This window comes from Maylandia zebra, linkage group LG4 (assembly GCF_041146795.1).
Source record: "Maylandia zebra isolate NMK-2024a linkage group LG4, Mzebra_GT3a, whole genome shotgun sequence".
Classification (NCBI taxonomy): Eukaryota; Metazoa; Chordata; class Actinopteri; order Cichliformes; family Cichlidae; genus Maylandia; species Maylandia zebra.
Window position 1 is genome coordinate 21,315,449 of NC_135170.1, and position 14,807 is coordinate 21,330,255.

The 14,807-nt window shown below is 40.9% G+C and overlaps 2 protein-coding genes and 1 long non-coding RNA gene across 9 annotated transcripts in view; 1 reads left to right on the forward strand and 2 right to left on the reverse strand.

Moving 5' to 3' along the window:
• cep112 (centrosomal protein 112) overlaps positions 1–10,351 on the reverse strand; it is a 137,846-nt gene extending 127,495 nt beyond the window's left edge. For 3 of the 6 annotated variants that reach the window (XM_076883144.1, XM_076883143.1, XM_004558318.4), the window contains exons 1-4: positions 10,103–10,320; positions 9,760–9,865; positions 8,741–8,931; positions 8,348–8,511 (exon numbers count right to left, since the gene is read on the reverse strand). In XM_076883144.1, coding sequence (XP_076739259.1) covers positions 8,348–8,511; positions 8,741–8,931; positions 9,760–9,859 — 455 coding nt within the window. In that variant the 5' untranslated portion in view covers positions 9,860–9,865; positions 10,103–10,320. Of the gene's footprint in view, positions 1–8,347; positions 8,512–8,740; positions 8,932–9,759; positions 9,866–10,102 lie in introns of all 6 variants that reach the window. The other 3 variants (XM_004558319.4, XM_076883145.1, XM_076883142.1) reach the window with 3 other exon arrangements.
• Positions 10,352–11,206: 855 nt separating this feature from the next.
• The window catches only part of prkcab (protein kinase C, alpha, b), a 117,005-nt gene continuing 113,404 nt past the window's right edge, over positions 11,207–14,807 (forward strand). For both annotated transcript variants that reach the window (XM_004558316.6, XM_004558317.6), the window contains exons 1-2: positions 11,207–11,591; positions 11,785–11,816. In XM_004558316.6, the coding sequence (XP_004558373.1) occupies positions 11,425–11,591; positions 11,785–11,816 (199 nt within the window). In that variant the 5' untranslated portion in view covers positions 11,207–11,424. The remainder of the gene's footprint in view (positions 11,592–11,784; positions 11,817–14,807) is intronic.
• Positions 12,047–13,739, reverse strand: LOC112434740 (uncharacterized). Its single transcript, XR_003024196.2, has 3 exons — positions 13,575–13,739; positions 13,433–13,488; positions 12,047–13,358 (listed from the first exon to the last, which is right to left on the reverse strand). It is a non-coding gene; the product is annotated as an uncharacterized LOC112434740 (long non-coding RNA).

Here is a 14,807-nt window from a genome sequence, read left to right on the forward strand (position 1 = left end):
CTGTCATAATGTGAGTAATTAAGGTCATCTGGGTAAATGTGTGATCATCTTATTATGATGCATCCCATAAAAGAGACCTTGGTCTCAATAACAGATCATTAAATGAACCTAAACTCATTGAACTGATAATTAGTGCAACTGTATCACTAACAGAATCGCTTACATAACTTTTGCAACAAGTTTAGACAATTAGAACTTATCCTATAATTTATCTTTGGTGGCTTTGCCTATCATTTATTATAATGGACTTGTCAATCAACTCTTTGTGTAGTATCTAGGTATAGTTCGCTGATTTATGCGACATTTTTGGCTAATATTTCTTTGGGAATTACCTTGTTGGTGTAAAAATACTATTTCATGCCTACTGAACTCGTCTATCAATGGCATTTTTGTAGATTCAACTAGAGCTGGGCGATAGAACGATAACGATATGTATCGCGATATAACTTTTACTCGATAGAGAAATTAAGCTATCGCGATAGACCTTGCCGCTCTTGTCCTCTTAAAAAAAAAAAAAAAAAAAAAAAAGGTCAGCCAATCCAAATTAAGTAGCGCAGAGCCGAACCAATCACAGCCGCAGCGTCACGTGGCGTGACTTGTTACAGCACAAGTGCCAAGCCGCACGTGTGTTTGTTTGGGAAGCAGCCAGCGGGTAATGGAGCCAGCGCGTAATGGAGGAAATGAGTGTGCCGACTAGAAAAATCAACCGAGCGTGACCGAAGAGAAAACAGATGATGGTTCCAATGCCGGAGAGATTGTCGAACGGAAGAGCCATAGAAGTTCCGTAGTGTGAAGGTATTTCGGCTATTTCAAGTCTGACAAAAAACAGAGTAGCGTGCACTGTAAATTGTGCCGAAAGCAAGTCTGGAAATACAATAAACTGGTGCATGCGTCACACTGTGCGCCACGTTATTGTTTCGGTGAAATGAATTTCTACAATACTGTTACTGTTAATTCTACTCTGCAGTGTTTAAATGCTTACATACACACACAGTTACTGTCCCTCCACACATACGACTCGGTTCTGCTTCTATGCCCCAGCTTTGTTTACTTTTTCCCACCGAGGCTTCTAGACTTCTGATTGGCCAATATTTCTGCACGGTTAGGAATCTAGCGCCACCTGCTGCTTTGGCATGTTCATAGCAGCGTTTTCCTTCATTTCTGCCTTTATGTGTGGACGGGATTATTTTTTAAAACGAAAAAGGAAAATCTCCGTTTTCAAAAATACCCGTGTACGCGTGGACGTAGCCTCAGTCTCTGACTGGAAGCGCTAATTCGTCATTCGGCTTTTGTCAGACTAAAGTAACTGTTAAAACTGTTTGAAAAGCTAAGCTATACAACAAGGAGAGATTGAGAATTTCCTTTTAGTTCTCAGTTTATTTGATATTGACAAAAGTTAGTCAGTTTTGTCTGTTCTTCTGTAAAACAAACTAAGATTTATTTTTAGAATTAATATTTTGTTTCTAAGTGGAATTGACAATTTAGTCTGTTTCGTTTGTTCTATTTTGAAACTTAAACGCTTTAGCGGCTGCCTTTTGTGTAGTTTGCAATATTTGCCTTTATTTATCTGAAAAAGTCTCATGTTCCTTAAGTACATCTACCCTGTTGAACTTATTATGGGAAATAAATATTTAAATAAAAACAAGCTGCTGATTATTTCACATTTTACTTGTGAGCAACGGCACATTTAAATCTTACAAATATAGTTATTTGGCTTATATCGTGATAGATATCGTTATCGCCTGAAATGAAAAAAACATATCGTGATATGAAAAAATCTCATATCGCCCAGCTCTAGATTCAACTAAAGATACTGGAACAAAAGGCTATTAGCAACAAAGAGGCTAAAAATACAATTTAAAATTAGTCCATTCATGTTTAGACAACACTCATGCATACCATTAGTTTGTTGCCTTTTTATGCTTGAATGATTTATAGGTTAGTGTTAAGTGGCATAACAAACAAGAACATTCCTTTGCAAATGGTCAGATACATTTGACTGGACAATCAATGTCCTAAAAAAATCCTTTGAAAAAAATCTTCAAAAGACCTGGAGAACTATAGACCAAGACCACTTTAATAAATGACGAGGAAATCTTCCTCCTTGTCTGCTCAATACTTCTTCACCGCACTGTATTTATCATGTTATTAAGTTGTTGTACCAAAGAGAGTGGCGTAAATAGGATTCTGATCTAATAACACACTTGTAATTGACACTGGTGATGTTACAACATACTGATTAGATGTAGAAATGATTGTCCCATTTCTTTATATGTAGCATTTACAAAATAGTTCATTTTGGAGTGTTTAATAGCTGGAAGAAGTCCGGTAGCGCTCGAGTCTATTTCATATGTTACAGCTTCTGTAGATGCAGAGTTGATTTCACAAAAACATGGCGCAGTCTAATATCACTTCTGAGAAACTAGTCAGTGGATGTCAAGAATGAACTGAAATGAATGCTTTACATCACTCACAATAAATTCCAATATTGTTTCATTAGTCTGTGAATAATTATGTGAAGACACTTCAAAAGAAAGAGTTTCCATCTCTAAGCATGTGTCCACACACACACACACACACACACACACACACACACACACACACACACACACACACACACACACAGAACATGGATAAGGGGGCCAAGCTTTGCAATTTTGGGCCTCTAAGTCAACAGGTGGATGAGGATAATTGAATCAGATGTGTCTGGAGTCTGAGGCCCAGAGATCAAAGCAGTGGCAAGTCAGGCCAGAGCTACACACACACACACGCGCACACACAAGAAAATGAGAAAACCATGTAGACCTTCAGAAGCTGCAGCTTGGCTGATTAAAGAAACCTGACATCCATACACCAGTCTGACCTCCAGGTGCAGAGCCAGTGGGTCCAGGTCTCAGGCTTCGGGCACCCTCACTAAAGCAGTCTGACCTTGGGACACTAACATCCCTCTGCCCCCACCTATTCTCCACCATAACCCTACACCACCTGGAGGGGGGAGAGGGGGGGGGACGACAAAAGGAGAGTGGGGGCCTGTGAGCACGAGATGTGAGGCTTTTCAATCAACATCAACAACTGACTTCAGAAAATGCAGAGGATTTATTATCCATCCTTTCAATTTAGCAATGAAACATCTTTAAACATAAGACATTATATGAAACACAGATTATGTTTTATATGATCTGCTGACCAATGCAGATTGGCTGCTTTTATGTCCCACAGCATTGCTGTACCTGGACTGCTGCTATATACGAAGCGGTAGCTCTATCTGGTGGCTAAATAAGGAATTAGAAATACCACAGCTTAAGAGGAAAGCATGCTTGGAATTCAATATTTCTGACTAATGCTACAAAATATTATCAGCTAAACACACACATATACACAACATGCCACATCCACTTGTGTGTGATCTCAAAACCTCCGAAAAAAACCAGCACAATTTTACATTTAGACATTGAAACCCGAACCGGCCAGCTTCAGAAGCTAAACGTAGCCCTGCCTATCACCTGACTAATGGTGCGTGAAACAGATCAAATGCTGCCACATCACAGGGAGGGACTCAGATGAGTTCCTTCTATTTAATCTTATCTAAATGAGAGAGACACATAAAAGGACTCTTGGTCTGGCTAATTTTCTCCATCAGGACATTAGTCTGTGATCTGAAGGTCTTTCATGGTCTTATCCTAATCAGACACCATGGTACTCAGCAGTCTGCTTGCCACAAAAATCCCCTCTATCCACACCCTCTAAGGCTGTAACTAACTGAAGGTAGCCACACGTTTTCTTTTACATCATCTGTAATTCAAGTTCGAGCACCTACTAAGCAAACAGATACAGGCCTATGGCCATACATGGATAAGACTCATTTAAACAATATGAGCAAGTCATATAAAATAAAGCCCAGGAGCAGAGACAGTTTGGAAAAGACACCAGGGCTGATGCAGAGAGTTGGTAGTTAACCAAATCAAGATCTTTTGTAACTGTGGGAAGAAACCCACAAAGACAAAAGGAGAACATGCTTGTGCCACACAGCAAGGCCCCACCAGGCCTCTTTGTTCAAAACGTTCACACCCGTCTCGCTGTGAGGTGACAGAGCTAACTACCACGCTGCCTAATCATAATGACTCCACAGCCGACAGAAAAACTTTGAATTAAATATGGCAGCGGCGGGCCTGTGCTTCTTCTTACACAGTGCCCTGGTGTATATTAAGCTCTCTTTAATGCACTTACAGTGCTCTCTTTTTATTATGCTAATGAGTTTATGAAGCCACTGGGCGGTGATTTGCCTTTCCTTGTTAATTGCAGTGAAAAATCAATGAGCCATTACTAACGTCACTTTGTTGAGCTTCTGAACTGCCTTGAGTCAGATGAAATATCTAAAAGCATGCTAGGATGCTTAATGTTTTAGCGAGGCGTGTTATACACATAGATGTATACCTGAGCAGCACAAGCGTCTTTAAAACACAGGCCAATTTTAAAAGTCAATATTTTTTTTAGGCATTTGACTGATGTTCAAAAAGAAATGAAAGCCAAACAATTAAAGAAAACGGAGAACATACTAATGAGCTACCAAGCTTTATTCTTCTCTTTATCTGCTCTGTGGGGGTTACACCTCAAGTTCAACAATTGGTAAAGTGTAAAGAGGGGAGGAACAGAAAGATGGATAGAGAATACGAGAGGTTCATCCTCTCATGCTGTTTTGAAGTATTTCTCTTTGAAAAGTCAGAACGGACAGCTCACGCGGACTGATGCAACAACTTGGCAATGTCTTTGGCTTTTTCAGACAGCGCTGCTGAGCAAATACGATGGGCAATCATTCACAAAAGCTGCGTGTATCCAGTTTCACAGCAAAGTTCAGTATTTTAAGTCTGGTAGAAGAACTTTAAAACAGAATGCTTCAATAAATACCTTATACATTAGCACCTTATATATCTGACAAAAAAAATGTTTGGGTTTTTGTTTTCCCACTTTCTTTTTTATAGAGAATTAAATTCAAAAGGAGAAACAGGAGGAAGAGCTTACCAATCATGCAGTAACATGCCATCATCCTACTATACATACCAATTATTGTTTGAACTCTCATTTCATAGAAAACAAAGGACATGATTGCCAGGATGTCTCGCTGCCTTTTTAATAAGCAACTGAACTTTTCAAGAGATAAAAGATATTATATTTTATATGCAAATGAGTTTGTCTTTTTGTTTGTTTCCCACTGAATCAGATTCTGCTCATTTATCAAATGAGGAAGCAGCTTGCCAGCTTAATGCAAACAGTTCTTTAATGCATCAAAAGCACTGTCAAAAACACTTAAGATCTGTCTCACAGCAACTTTCTTTCAGTGAGACAATATTTATATTGTCTCAATATACACTTGGTAATTTACATAGCAGCTTCCTGCTATAGAGAAAAAAAAATCCTTAACCACTTAGACACTGTTATCTGTGTTAGGAGACACTGCAGTGAAGCTGCAAATTATTCACTGATAAACCTGTGAAATACATCAGAAAATACGTTCAGCTTCAAACGCTAGCCCTATCTGTTTGTATGCACTTTCTATATGCTGGTCAGTCAGATCACTGAATTAATTTCCATTCATACTAGCCTGATCATGTATCACTCCAGACAGGAAGCAGATCAAAACTGAGGGGTTTTAAAAATCTGTATTGTATTTAGAGAAACCTACAAAGCAGACTGACAGCTCTTCATTGTGTCGTACTGCAAATTATACACTGAACAAAAAAAAGGAATAAATAAGCCTAGCTGATGTAGGGGAGGTCACAATTTACCACAACCGAAGCCAAGACTAGACTAGAACCAAGAACCCACTTAAGAAATAGACCATGTAAAACTGATCAACATCAGTCTTTAAAAAAAAAACCCCAATACCCAATAAGAACTATAATGGGATGCCCATGCATGATAATATAGGCAGAGATCATAATCACTAACTCCTGATGCACACACAGGCCTTTTATTTTGGAAGCAAGCCTGAAATATGACAGAAACCGCTCAGTTCAGAAAAGAGAAACAACAGTTACCCCTAGCAGGCGTTTAAGGGGAAAATGTTAAGGTACTTAAGCCAGGCAACACCCACAATTGCTGTGCAAGCCATTTTGCAACCTACTACCATCCCTGCTCCACCTTTCATTCTCAGGCAGTGTTGTATCTGTTCCCATTGATGCCTGTTCTGTTCTGTGTTGTCAGTCTTGCTGCGGCTCTCCTCACTACAAGATTTCCATGCAGGGAGACAGATGCCTTCCTGGGCCCAGAAAGCCCCACAGCCATGCCACCAAAAATAAATTAACAGATGGAAATATCAGCTTAAAACAAAAAAACAAACAAAAAAAGTGTAGGTGTCCCGACTGAAAGAAAGTAAACCATGAAAATGCATAAAGAATAACTTTAAAAAATGTTTTAAGGAATCCTTAAAATATACATATACTCCAATTATACATTATACATCAGGGGTCAGCAACCCTGGGCACGCGTGCCACAGTTGGCACGCGAAGGGTTAACTGATGGCACGACCATAGCTGGACTGGCCACCGATGATTTTTTTTTTTTTTTTTGTAACGGTATAAACAATAAAAGATGGTGGATTGGCCAGATGCTGGCAGATGTGTAAAAATAACTCAGTTGTTTGGTGGTGGCTATGGCGGAGCTGCCACAAGAGGCCAGGTGGATGAGGGAAAGGTGAGGCAGGAGGAGGAGGAGAGACCCGAGGCGGCCACCGGTCCGAGTGTCAGGTGAACTGAACTTCAGGTAAGAAGTTATGACCTGCAGTCTATCTGGGTCAGATATAAACCAAGTTTAGGTGTAGTTTATTTTCGTTGTGCTGAGTTTTTACAATCAGTTACAATAACTCGTAAGGCGTACTAGCTAGCATCACGGAGTTTCTATACAGCTGGGTGAATGCTATGATTTTACTGATAGTGAACTTTATTTTATTCATAAGGTTAGTTAGTAGAGTTGCCAACCGTGCTGTAAAAATGGAATCGTCCCGTATTCAGAGAAAATATCACGCGTTTTGTATTGAGCTGAAAAGGAACACAGTTTGTCCCGTACTTCAGCTAGAATGGAAAAGACACAAAGCTGGATTTATTCTGCTTTTTTACGGTGTCAGCTGCCTCTTCTTCTCTCATTCAATCTTGAAACTGATCAATGATCAGCTGATCGGTATTTCTGACGCAAGTCCCGTTTCTCCTTTGTTTATCGCCCACTTTGCGCCAGAAAGAGGAAACCAGCAGATGCCGCACTAAACAACAACAGCACGTTTAAGCTTGATCAGCTGTTGTTAGAATGTATTTAATACTAATTTCTAGTATCGGCTGATGTTTGCTGCAAACACAGCTGTAAAAGCTGCTGGTCATGATATCGGTTTGGATATGTGGTCAGAGGGAAACATGAAGATGAAACCAGGAGATGTCCTTACTGAATCATCAGGGCTGAACAGGTGATGGAGAAACAGGTTTACCTTTTAGGTGACATGAATGAGTTGAAGGGAAGTTATGAACCGTTTCTGAGAGACAAATAACACCAGGATCCTTTTTTATGTAGCTGACAGCTGGTAACTGTGCAGGGGCGGGTCTAGCAAAGTTTTGCCAGGGGGGCCACGTAGCGCATTAACAGGGAAAGGGGGGCACAAAGAAATACTTTTCTTTCTTATTCTCATTTAAAATGTCTAGCTTTTATTAAATAATTATCTGAACTTACAACCAAAGTTTGTTATCTGATGTACAACGTATAGAAATTATACATATGTCAACAAGACAGTGTAAATCACTGTCACAACAGCATTTGTTTTTATTCAAAGGCTTTATGGCTTTTCCTATAATACCTGGTGGGCCGGTCTTTAGTCAAAATGCCCGGGCTGATGTTTTTGTCCCAGTCCAGCCCTGGGCACGACATGCAGTGAATTAATCTGAGAGGGTGCATTAAAAAATAAATGGCCGGGCCAGCGGTGCACATCGCAAATTAGCTCGCATAGACACATTAGTTGTGCCGCGTCTTAATGATGGTATCTTAGCTAACAACCCCAACTACCAGATTCAACTTGTAATTGGCTAAAAATCACTTAGCCTAGTGGTGAGAGGGACGTTGATAGCTGGCAGTTTTTTTCAAGCGATGTTGAAATTTCCACATTCCGACACTTCAAATGCTTCAGGAGCTCTCCGCTCAGCGCAGTAACTGTTAATATAGAGCGTTATTAAATTTATTGCTAATTGCTAATATGGCACATTGACTTCTGAGGAAATTTTAGATGGCACTCGTCACCAAAAAGGTTGCCTACCCCTGTTATACATATACTCCAACACAATTAGACCTTGTAGGTCATCTTCATTGACAATACCTGTGATGATCTTTAACAGGTGTAGAACTGGGTTTGTCCTTAAACAGATCCATTGTTAAACTGTCATCAGAACAGCCACTCAGCTCCCCCGTCACCCAGTCGGGCAGGCTTCTAACACCGTGCTCCACACTCAGGCTGCTCAGTGGCTCATCAAAGTAGATGGACTAGAAATTAAAATTAAGTACAAGGTTCAGAAGATGAAGGTTCGGTTGGCTAGTTATAAACTCTCTGTTTAAACAATCCACTGCAATAGTGCATATAAAGTACCAGTCAAAGGTTTGGACACACTCACTCGTTGAAATGAATGGGTGACAGTTTTCAAACTTTCTGAAGTGGTTAAAACCAGTTGTCAGCACAGGAAAATATACGACTTGTTGAAGCAATAACTCTTACCATGTATGTAGGAAGTGTTTTAAGGCTTCCTGGCTCTGGTTTGCTGGTGAAAGGCCCATCCAGGACCCCTCTTTTGAGCATCTGAAGGAGCAAACGGGCATACATGTTGCGGTTCTTGCGACCAATCAGACCTGAACCACATGTGGCTGGGTCGCACAGCTTCTTTATCCATTGGGCACAGCGCTGACGCTCTGAGAAGACAAGGAGAGAAAGGATCACTAACCATGATGTAATAACTTTTTTTTTTGCAATAGCGTTTATACATCACTATTATATTTAATCATTAGTAATTATTCAACTTTGGCTCTCTCTCATTGCTTGCCTTTTGTCCTGTCTCTCGTCTTTCCCTTCAACCCCCAACTAGTTGCAGCTGGAGGCATCGTTCTTTTAAAAGGGAGGTTTTCCTTCCCACTACCAAGTGCTTGCTCACAGGGGACGGCTGATTGTTGGGGTTTCTTTTTTATATTGTAAGTCTTTTATATTACCATGTAAGCACCTTGAGGTGACTGCTGATATTAATTAGTGATGCATAAATAAAATGGAATTGAAAACTGAATGACATGACTAACATATCAGATACAGGGTAGTGTGGAGGCTATAGCCATTCACAGCTGTCATTCGGTGCAAATTCACAACAACGAAAGCGGGTTACGGGTTGTTAGTCTAGGGCTGTTTGTACTTGGGGTGACTGTGGCTCAGATATTACAAGCAGATTGTCTGGCGAGCTGATGGTAACTCTGTCATTCCACAGGTCGAAGACTCCTTGGAAGAAAAACTCAACCCTAGCTTTTACCTATGTCTAAATGCTTAAAGCATTCACACACATTCACACTCGTATGGATGCTTTAAAGCATTTAGACATAGATAAAAGCCCTGTATGACCGTGTGTGTTATTGGGTGACTGAGACTTGTAGTTGTAAGCACTTTGAGCAGAATTAAATTCAAGTACTATTCAAGTACCAATCCATTTACCATTTAAACCCGGTTTGAAGCGTAATGCATAGGCAATAACGGCTCACCTGTCTTGCTTGGGTGTTTGAGGACATATGGCTTCATGTCCAGCAGAAAATGGTCAAACTCAGTGTCCAGTCTCTCCGATGACAGCTCATATTTGCTCATGGTGATCTGTAAGAAGTATGCAAGTGAAAAAAGACACTAACAACGAGTACGCTGTGCTGCTTTGTTGACAAACACTACATATATTAACATTAGTTAAACAGTGATCCAAAGCGGAAACCTTACGACACATGGCAGCATGCTAACATTAACTAAAATAACCAGCATATTTAAAAAACCGAAACTCTAATTATTAGCTACTTGACTGGGACTCGAGCAGTGCATTAGCAAACATGTTGCAAATACCGTTAGCCGAGCTAAAGCGAGCAAACGTAACGCTCGTCCTTTCCTCTCTTACGGTTTCGTTTGGCTTTCACGAGCAGAACGAGAACGCGCTAAAACAGGGCACACTGTTAGTGAACATGTAAAAACTTAACCAAAAAGCGGCGTCCCCTGAGCACTGATTCCGCCGCTCAAAACGGTTCAAAACTTTAGCGTCCTCCAGCTACGCAACATCCGTTTTCCGCAGACATGCAGCGTCTCCATGTTGCCATAGAAACACGTCTCCTTTGCGTCCGTAAACGTACATAAGTATGTGTACATATTTGTCCCTGGCATTTTACAGCTTAATAAGTTTATTCAATCATTTATATGCAGCTCGTGGTCTCTGGTTTGCTCACACCTTTATTTTCCAGCTTGTTTTAAGATACGTCTATAAAGTCTATTCTTAAAGGAGATTTTTGCCTGTGGCATGAATGAATATATATATATATATATATATATATATATATATATATATATATATATATATATATATATATATATATATATATATATCAGGCCGAGTGGTATCAAATGCAGTCAAATCTTTCTGCACTGTAGCCACGGATGTATCAGATCTAGCTCAAGTCCACACGATGGCGCTAAACGCCCGCAGTTTTATTTGCATTCAGTAAGTGATGGACGTTTCCTTCAAGTGATCCTCGTATGTTTTTCTTACTCCAGTGTAAAAAGGAGCAGAATAGTAAAGCCATTTCCTAGCTTTTTTTTCTTTTCTTTTGTTTTTATTTAGCACTGGTGAAACTTTTCAGAATCCCAGCTGATGGTATAGAGTCGTTTTTAACAAGTACAGCAAATAAGGAAATAGTTGGGTGCTTACAGAAAATCGAATCCATAGAGAGTGCACTTTGCGCATTCTTTTAGGGATAATTAAATATAGTTGACCCATTCTGATGTACCATTAGTGAGCATATGTTTTTACTTTGCTAGAAAATAAAATTGTCTTCCAACACATAAAAAATACACCTTTTGCTTCTTTAATTTCTTTGCATATATTATGCAAGAATCGCCTCTGATTAATCGTGCGCTGAACTTGGAGTGAAATATTCCCACGGTACGTGAAGGCGGGCTTCTCCGACGTCACTCCGAATGAAAAAGAAGCGCTCAGCTGTGGTCCAGGCAGAGGGAAGGCGTGCGGTCCGTCTACAGCAGGCAAAGCTCCAGCACTTGTCCAGAGCTGTGAAGAGACAGGGATAATCACTCAAAAGAAATCGGTCGGGACAACACAAACTTGATTGTGTAGTTTTTGTTTTTGATTTGGGGTTTTTCCTCCTCCCCCTTCCCCAATTATGGCTGACCATCTTTTACATTATAATGATTCAGCTGGGGTTGGGAACAGATTCGCCCGCAAAGGTGCTTTGCGGCAGAAAAACGTGCATGAAGTGAAAAATCACAAGTTTACTGCGAGATTTTTCAAGCAGCCGACGTTCTGCAGTCACTGTACAGACTTCATTTGGTAAGTGTCACTCATGCACACACACAGCGTAATATCCTCGGTCACTGCCATTTGCAGTGTTCAAGTTTAAATGTACCTGTGGCATTTTGTAGTCAAGCTTTCATCGAATTGAATGCATGTCATTAACTAGTTTTAATCAATATGGAATAAAGTGAATCCAACTTGCTTAGCTTTCCCCGTCTTTTTGTTGCAGGGGCTTTGGGAAACAAGGATTTCAATGCCAAGGTAAACCACCTGCATGTCTGCACTGATGCATTTTTTGGTGGAGCCATAGACTCAGTATATAGGCACACACCCCTTAACTGACAGTCACAATTTGCCTGAAGAGACAAGTTAAGCGCAATACAGCCACTTTCAGCATTAGCAGTTGCACAATAGTGATCGTTTGAGGTATAGTAGTATGAAGAGAAATATATATATATATTTTTTAATATAAAAACAGCCTGGAAAGTAAACACTTTAAACATAAAAAGGTTTATTTTTGTCAAAGAGCACATCTGCAAGCAAGAAAGCAGAAGTTAGTATTTGCAGATCAGAAACTTTGAACTGTTAGAGTATTTCAAACATTAAACATTTAGTTTTAATATCCTGGACAACCATTTCAATGGTCAGCATTTTCCAAGTTTTGTTTGAAATAAGCACGAGCATATCTTTGAGTGTACTCCCATGCCAAACAGTTCGGCTGATTAGCTCTGTGCAGGCCGTTCGACACCTTCCATGCCATTGGGAGGATAATCCGGAGTGTATCTGGTTTTGCTTTGGACATACCTTCCTCTCTGGTAGCTGCTTCTGGACCGGACAATATATCTTGAAGGATGTGGGTTATGAAAGATCGGTTGATAACCTCTTGACGGAGCCATGACACTCTGGTAAACCTTGACCCTTGAGGGAACCTGGACCCACAGGGGGCTGAACACTGCATTTTGTGGCCGGGGGAGCATCTTATTAAATTTAAGCTTCCTGCCTCCAAAGAACTTCGAAAAAGCAAGAACCCCCCTCCAAGACTGAGAGAAAGGCTGGGCTCGTACGTTACTCGGAGAGGATGGCTTCACTGATGTGAAGGTTTGCCCAGTTGCAGACCCCCTGCTCATGTAATCGGCCATAATCATTAGTGCCAGGACCAGTACTTTGAGGCTGGGAGTTTTCAGAGGGATACCGAAATACTTCCTCAAACACAAGACTGGGTTTCTTTCTTGAACGATAGCTATATCCACTGGAGACTGTGCCGACGTCCTGGCCTGGGTAATCAAAACCTGAATCAGCCACCCCATTACCATTGCTCACTGGTTCAGGCTGCCAGGACTCATAGCTGCGAGGTGCCACAGCCTGAAAGGTTGAGGATGAAGCAGGCTCATAGTATGCAGTTTGACCAGTGCTTGTCGAGAGGGGCATAGTGCTTGCATAAACAAATGACGCAGAGCGAGGCATTACAGCAGCTAATTTGGGCTTTGCTGGGTTAGCTACCTCAGAGCTGGACTTTCAAGGGAATAGGAGTGGCTCATTAAGGTTTACTAGCCCCCATTGTCTTGTCTCACCATTAACAAGTCCCTCTCTTTGGTGCGATTTGTGGGTTCGCTTGTTTTTGTTGAGTCTGCTGCTGTTTAGTCGAACGTTTGTTATAGCTTTTGTACACAAATCCAGCTTGCTGGTTGTCTGCAGCCTGCTGGTTACCCTGATCCGAGGTCAAAATGTCATCATCTCCATCATCCACTAGGTCACGTGGCTCTGCTTTATTTGGATACATATATCCATATCTATGCCCATGGCCTGTAAAGTGAGAGAAAGTTTATATAGAAATTGCAGAGTTTAGGCTTAATGTCAAAATTGAGAAAAGCAACTACCTTTTATAGTTGGTGAACCACCATTACTATCAAATGGTAAAGAAATACAGGAAACCCTGTAAGATAGCCAGACGATGCCATCAGATTAAAGTCTCATTTAGAGGTAACTGGAATAAATTGTGCTAACATCAACAAAACATACCAGAAAATGAGTCCAAGAGCCATGACTGTTAGCTGAGAAGCAGTAACCTGTACTCCTCAGACAGTATGGCTTAAAGGCAAGCAGATTAGATCTAGGACCTGAGTGCAACCTCTGTCCTGTACAATACATCCCTCTGTGCTACTTTTCTATACCGGCACTCCAGTTCTTCATTAACAAAGACCACTTTCAGCTGCTGCTCACGTGGCAATTAGTGGTCAGGTTGTTAACAGGTGTGGCAGCTGAACAGCACCACCCTCTGTGTGGGTGTCAAACGTCACCCTTGTAAACATGTTTCCAGTGTAGACAGAACTATTCTGATTATTTGGAAAACACTGAACGTCTTTCTTTCTTTTTTACTGACCGAGAACTTTGTGTCTCTTGAGTCAGGTTGCAATATATTCCCTGAAATCAACACCCCCGTGGCCCGCCGTCTTTGCCAGTTTTAGATTTCTCTCTTAGATATCCAACACTGTGGCAACAGGGCGATGAAGGAGGGAGACAAAGATATTACAGTAGGAGCAAAGTTTAATAGTTATTACAGGGGTCAAAGAAAACTTAAGTCACCAATTGGGTTGCTTAACAATAAAGAAAATAATACCAGGAGTCGACCAGTGGAGACATCAGCACACTCTGATGTAAGAAGTGCCCAGGCTGCTGTGCACTAAGCAGAGTGGCAATCTCTGCTTAGTGCAGTCATCCAACTATAGTACTAAAGTGTTGTCATGGCTCAATCAGTACCTCGGTGTTTAAGGACCTTATTTCCCAAGGGATTTACTGTAGCAGATGTTATTTTGGTGTAGATTTTACACCAGATGCCCTTCCTGGCAAAAACCCTCCCATTTATCCAGACTTGGGCTCGGCACTGGGAGCACACTAGCTTGTGACCCCTGAGGCTGGGTTTTGTGTCTCTGCCCTGCCTCAAACCATGGATCTTAATCACTGCACCACAGAATCACTTCCAGTACTCTTGGATGTAAATAACATAAGGATGAAAGAGTGGGGGGGAAAAAACGTCTGCAGTGATCAATGATAGAACATTTCATGTCTATTCAGTTAAACTGGCGTGATAATAAAATGAGCTGCGATGAATGGTTAAGTGTACCAACTTTAACATAGTTTTCATCTCATGCATGTGTTGATATTTTTGCACCAAACTTACTGAGTCATTTTGCAGAGTCATGCAAGAAGATCTGCGTGCTCCTTGTCCTACATCTGCACAGCCACGCCTGACCT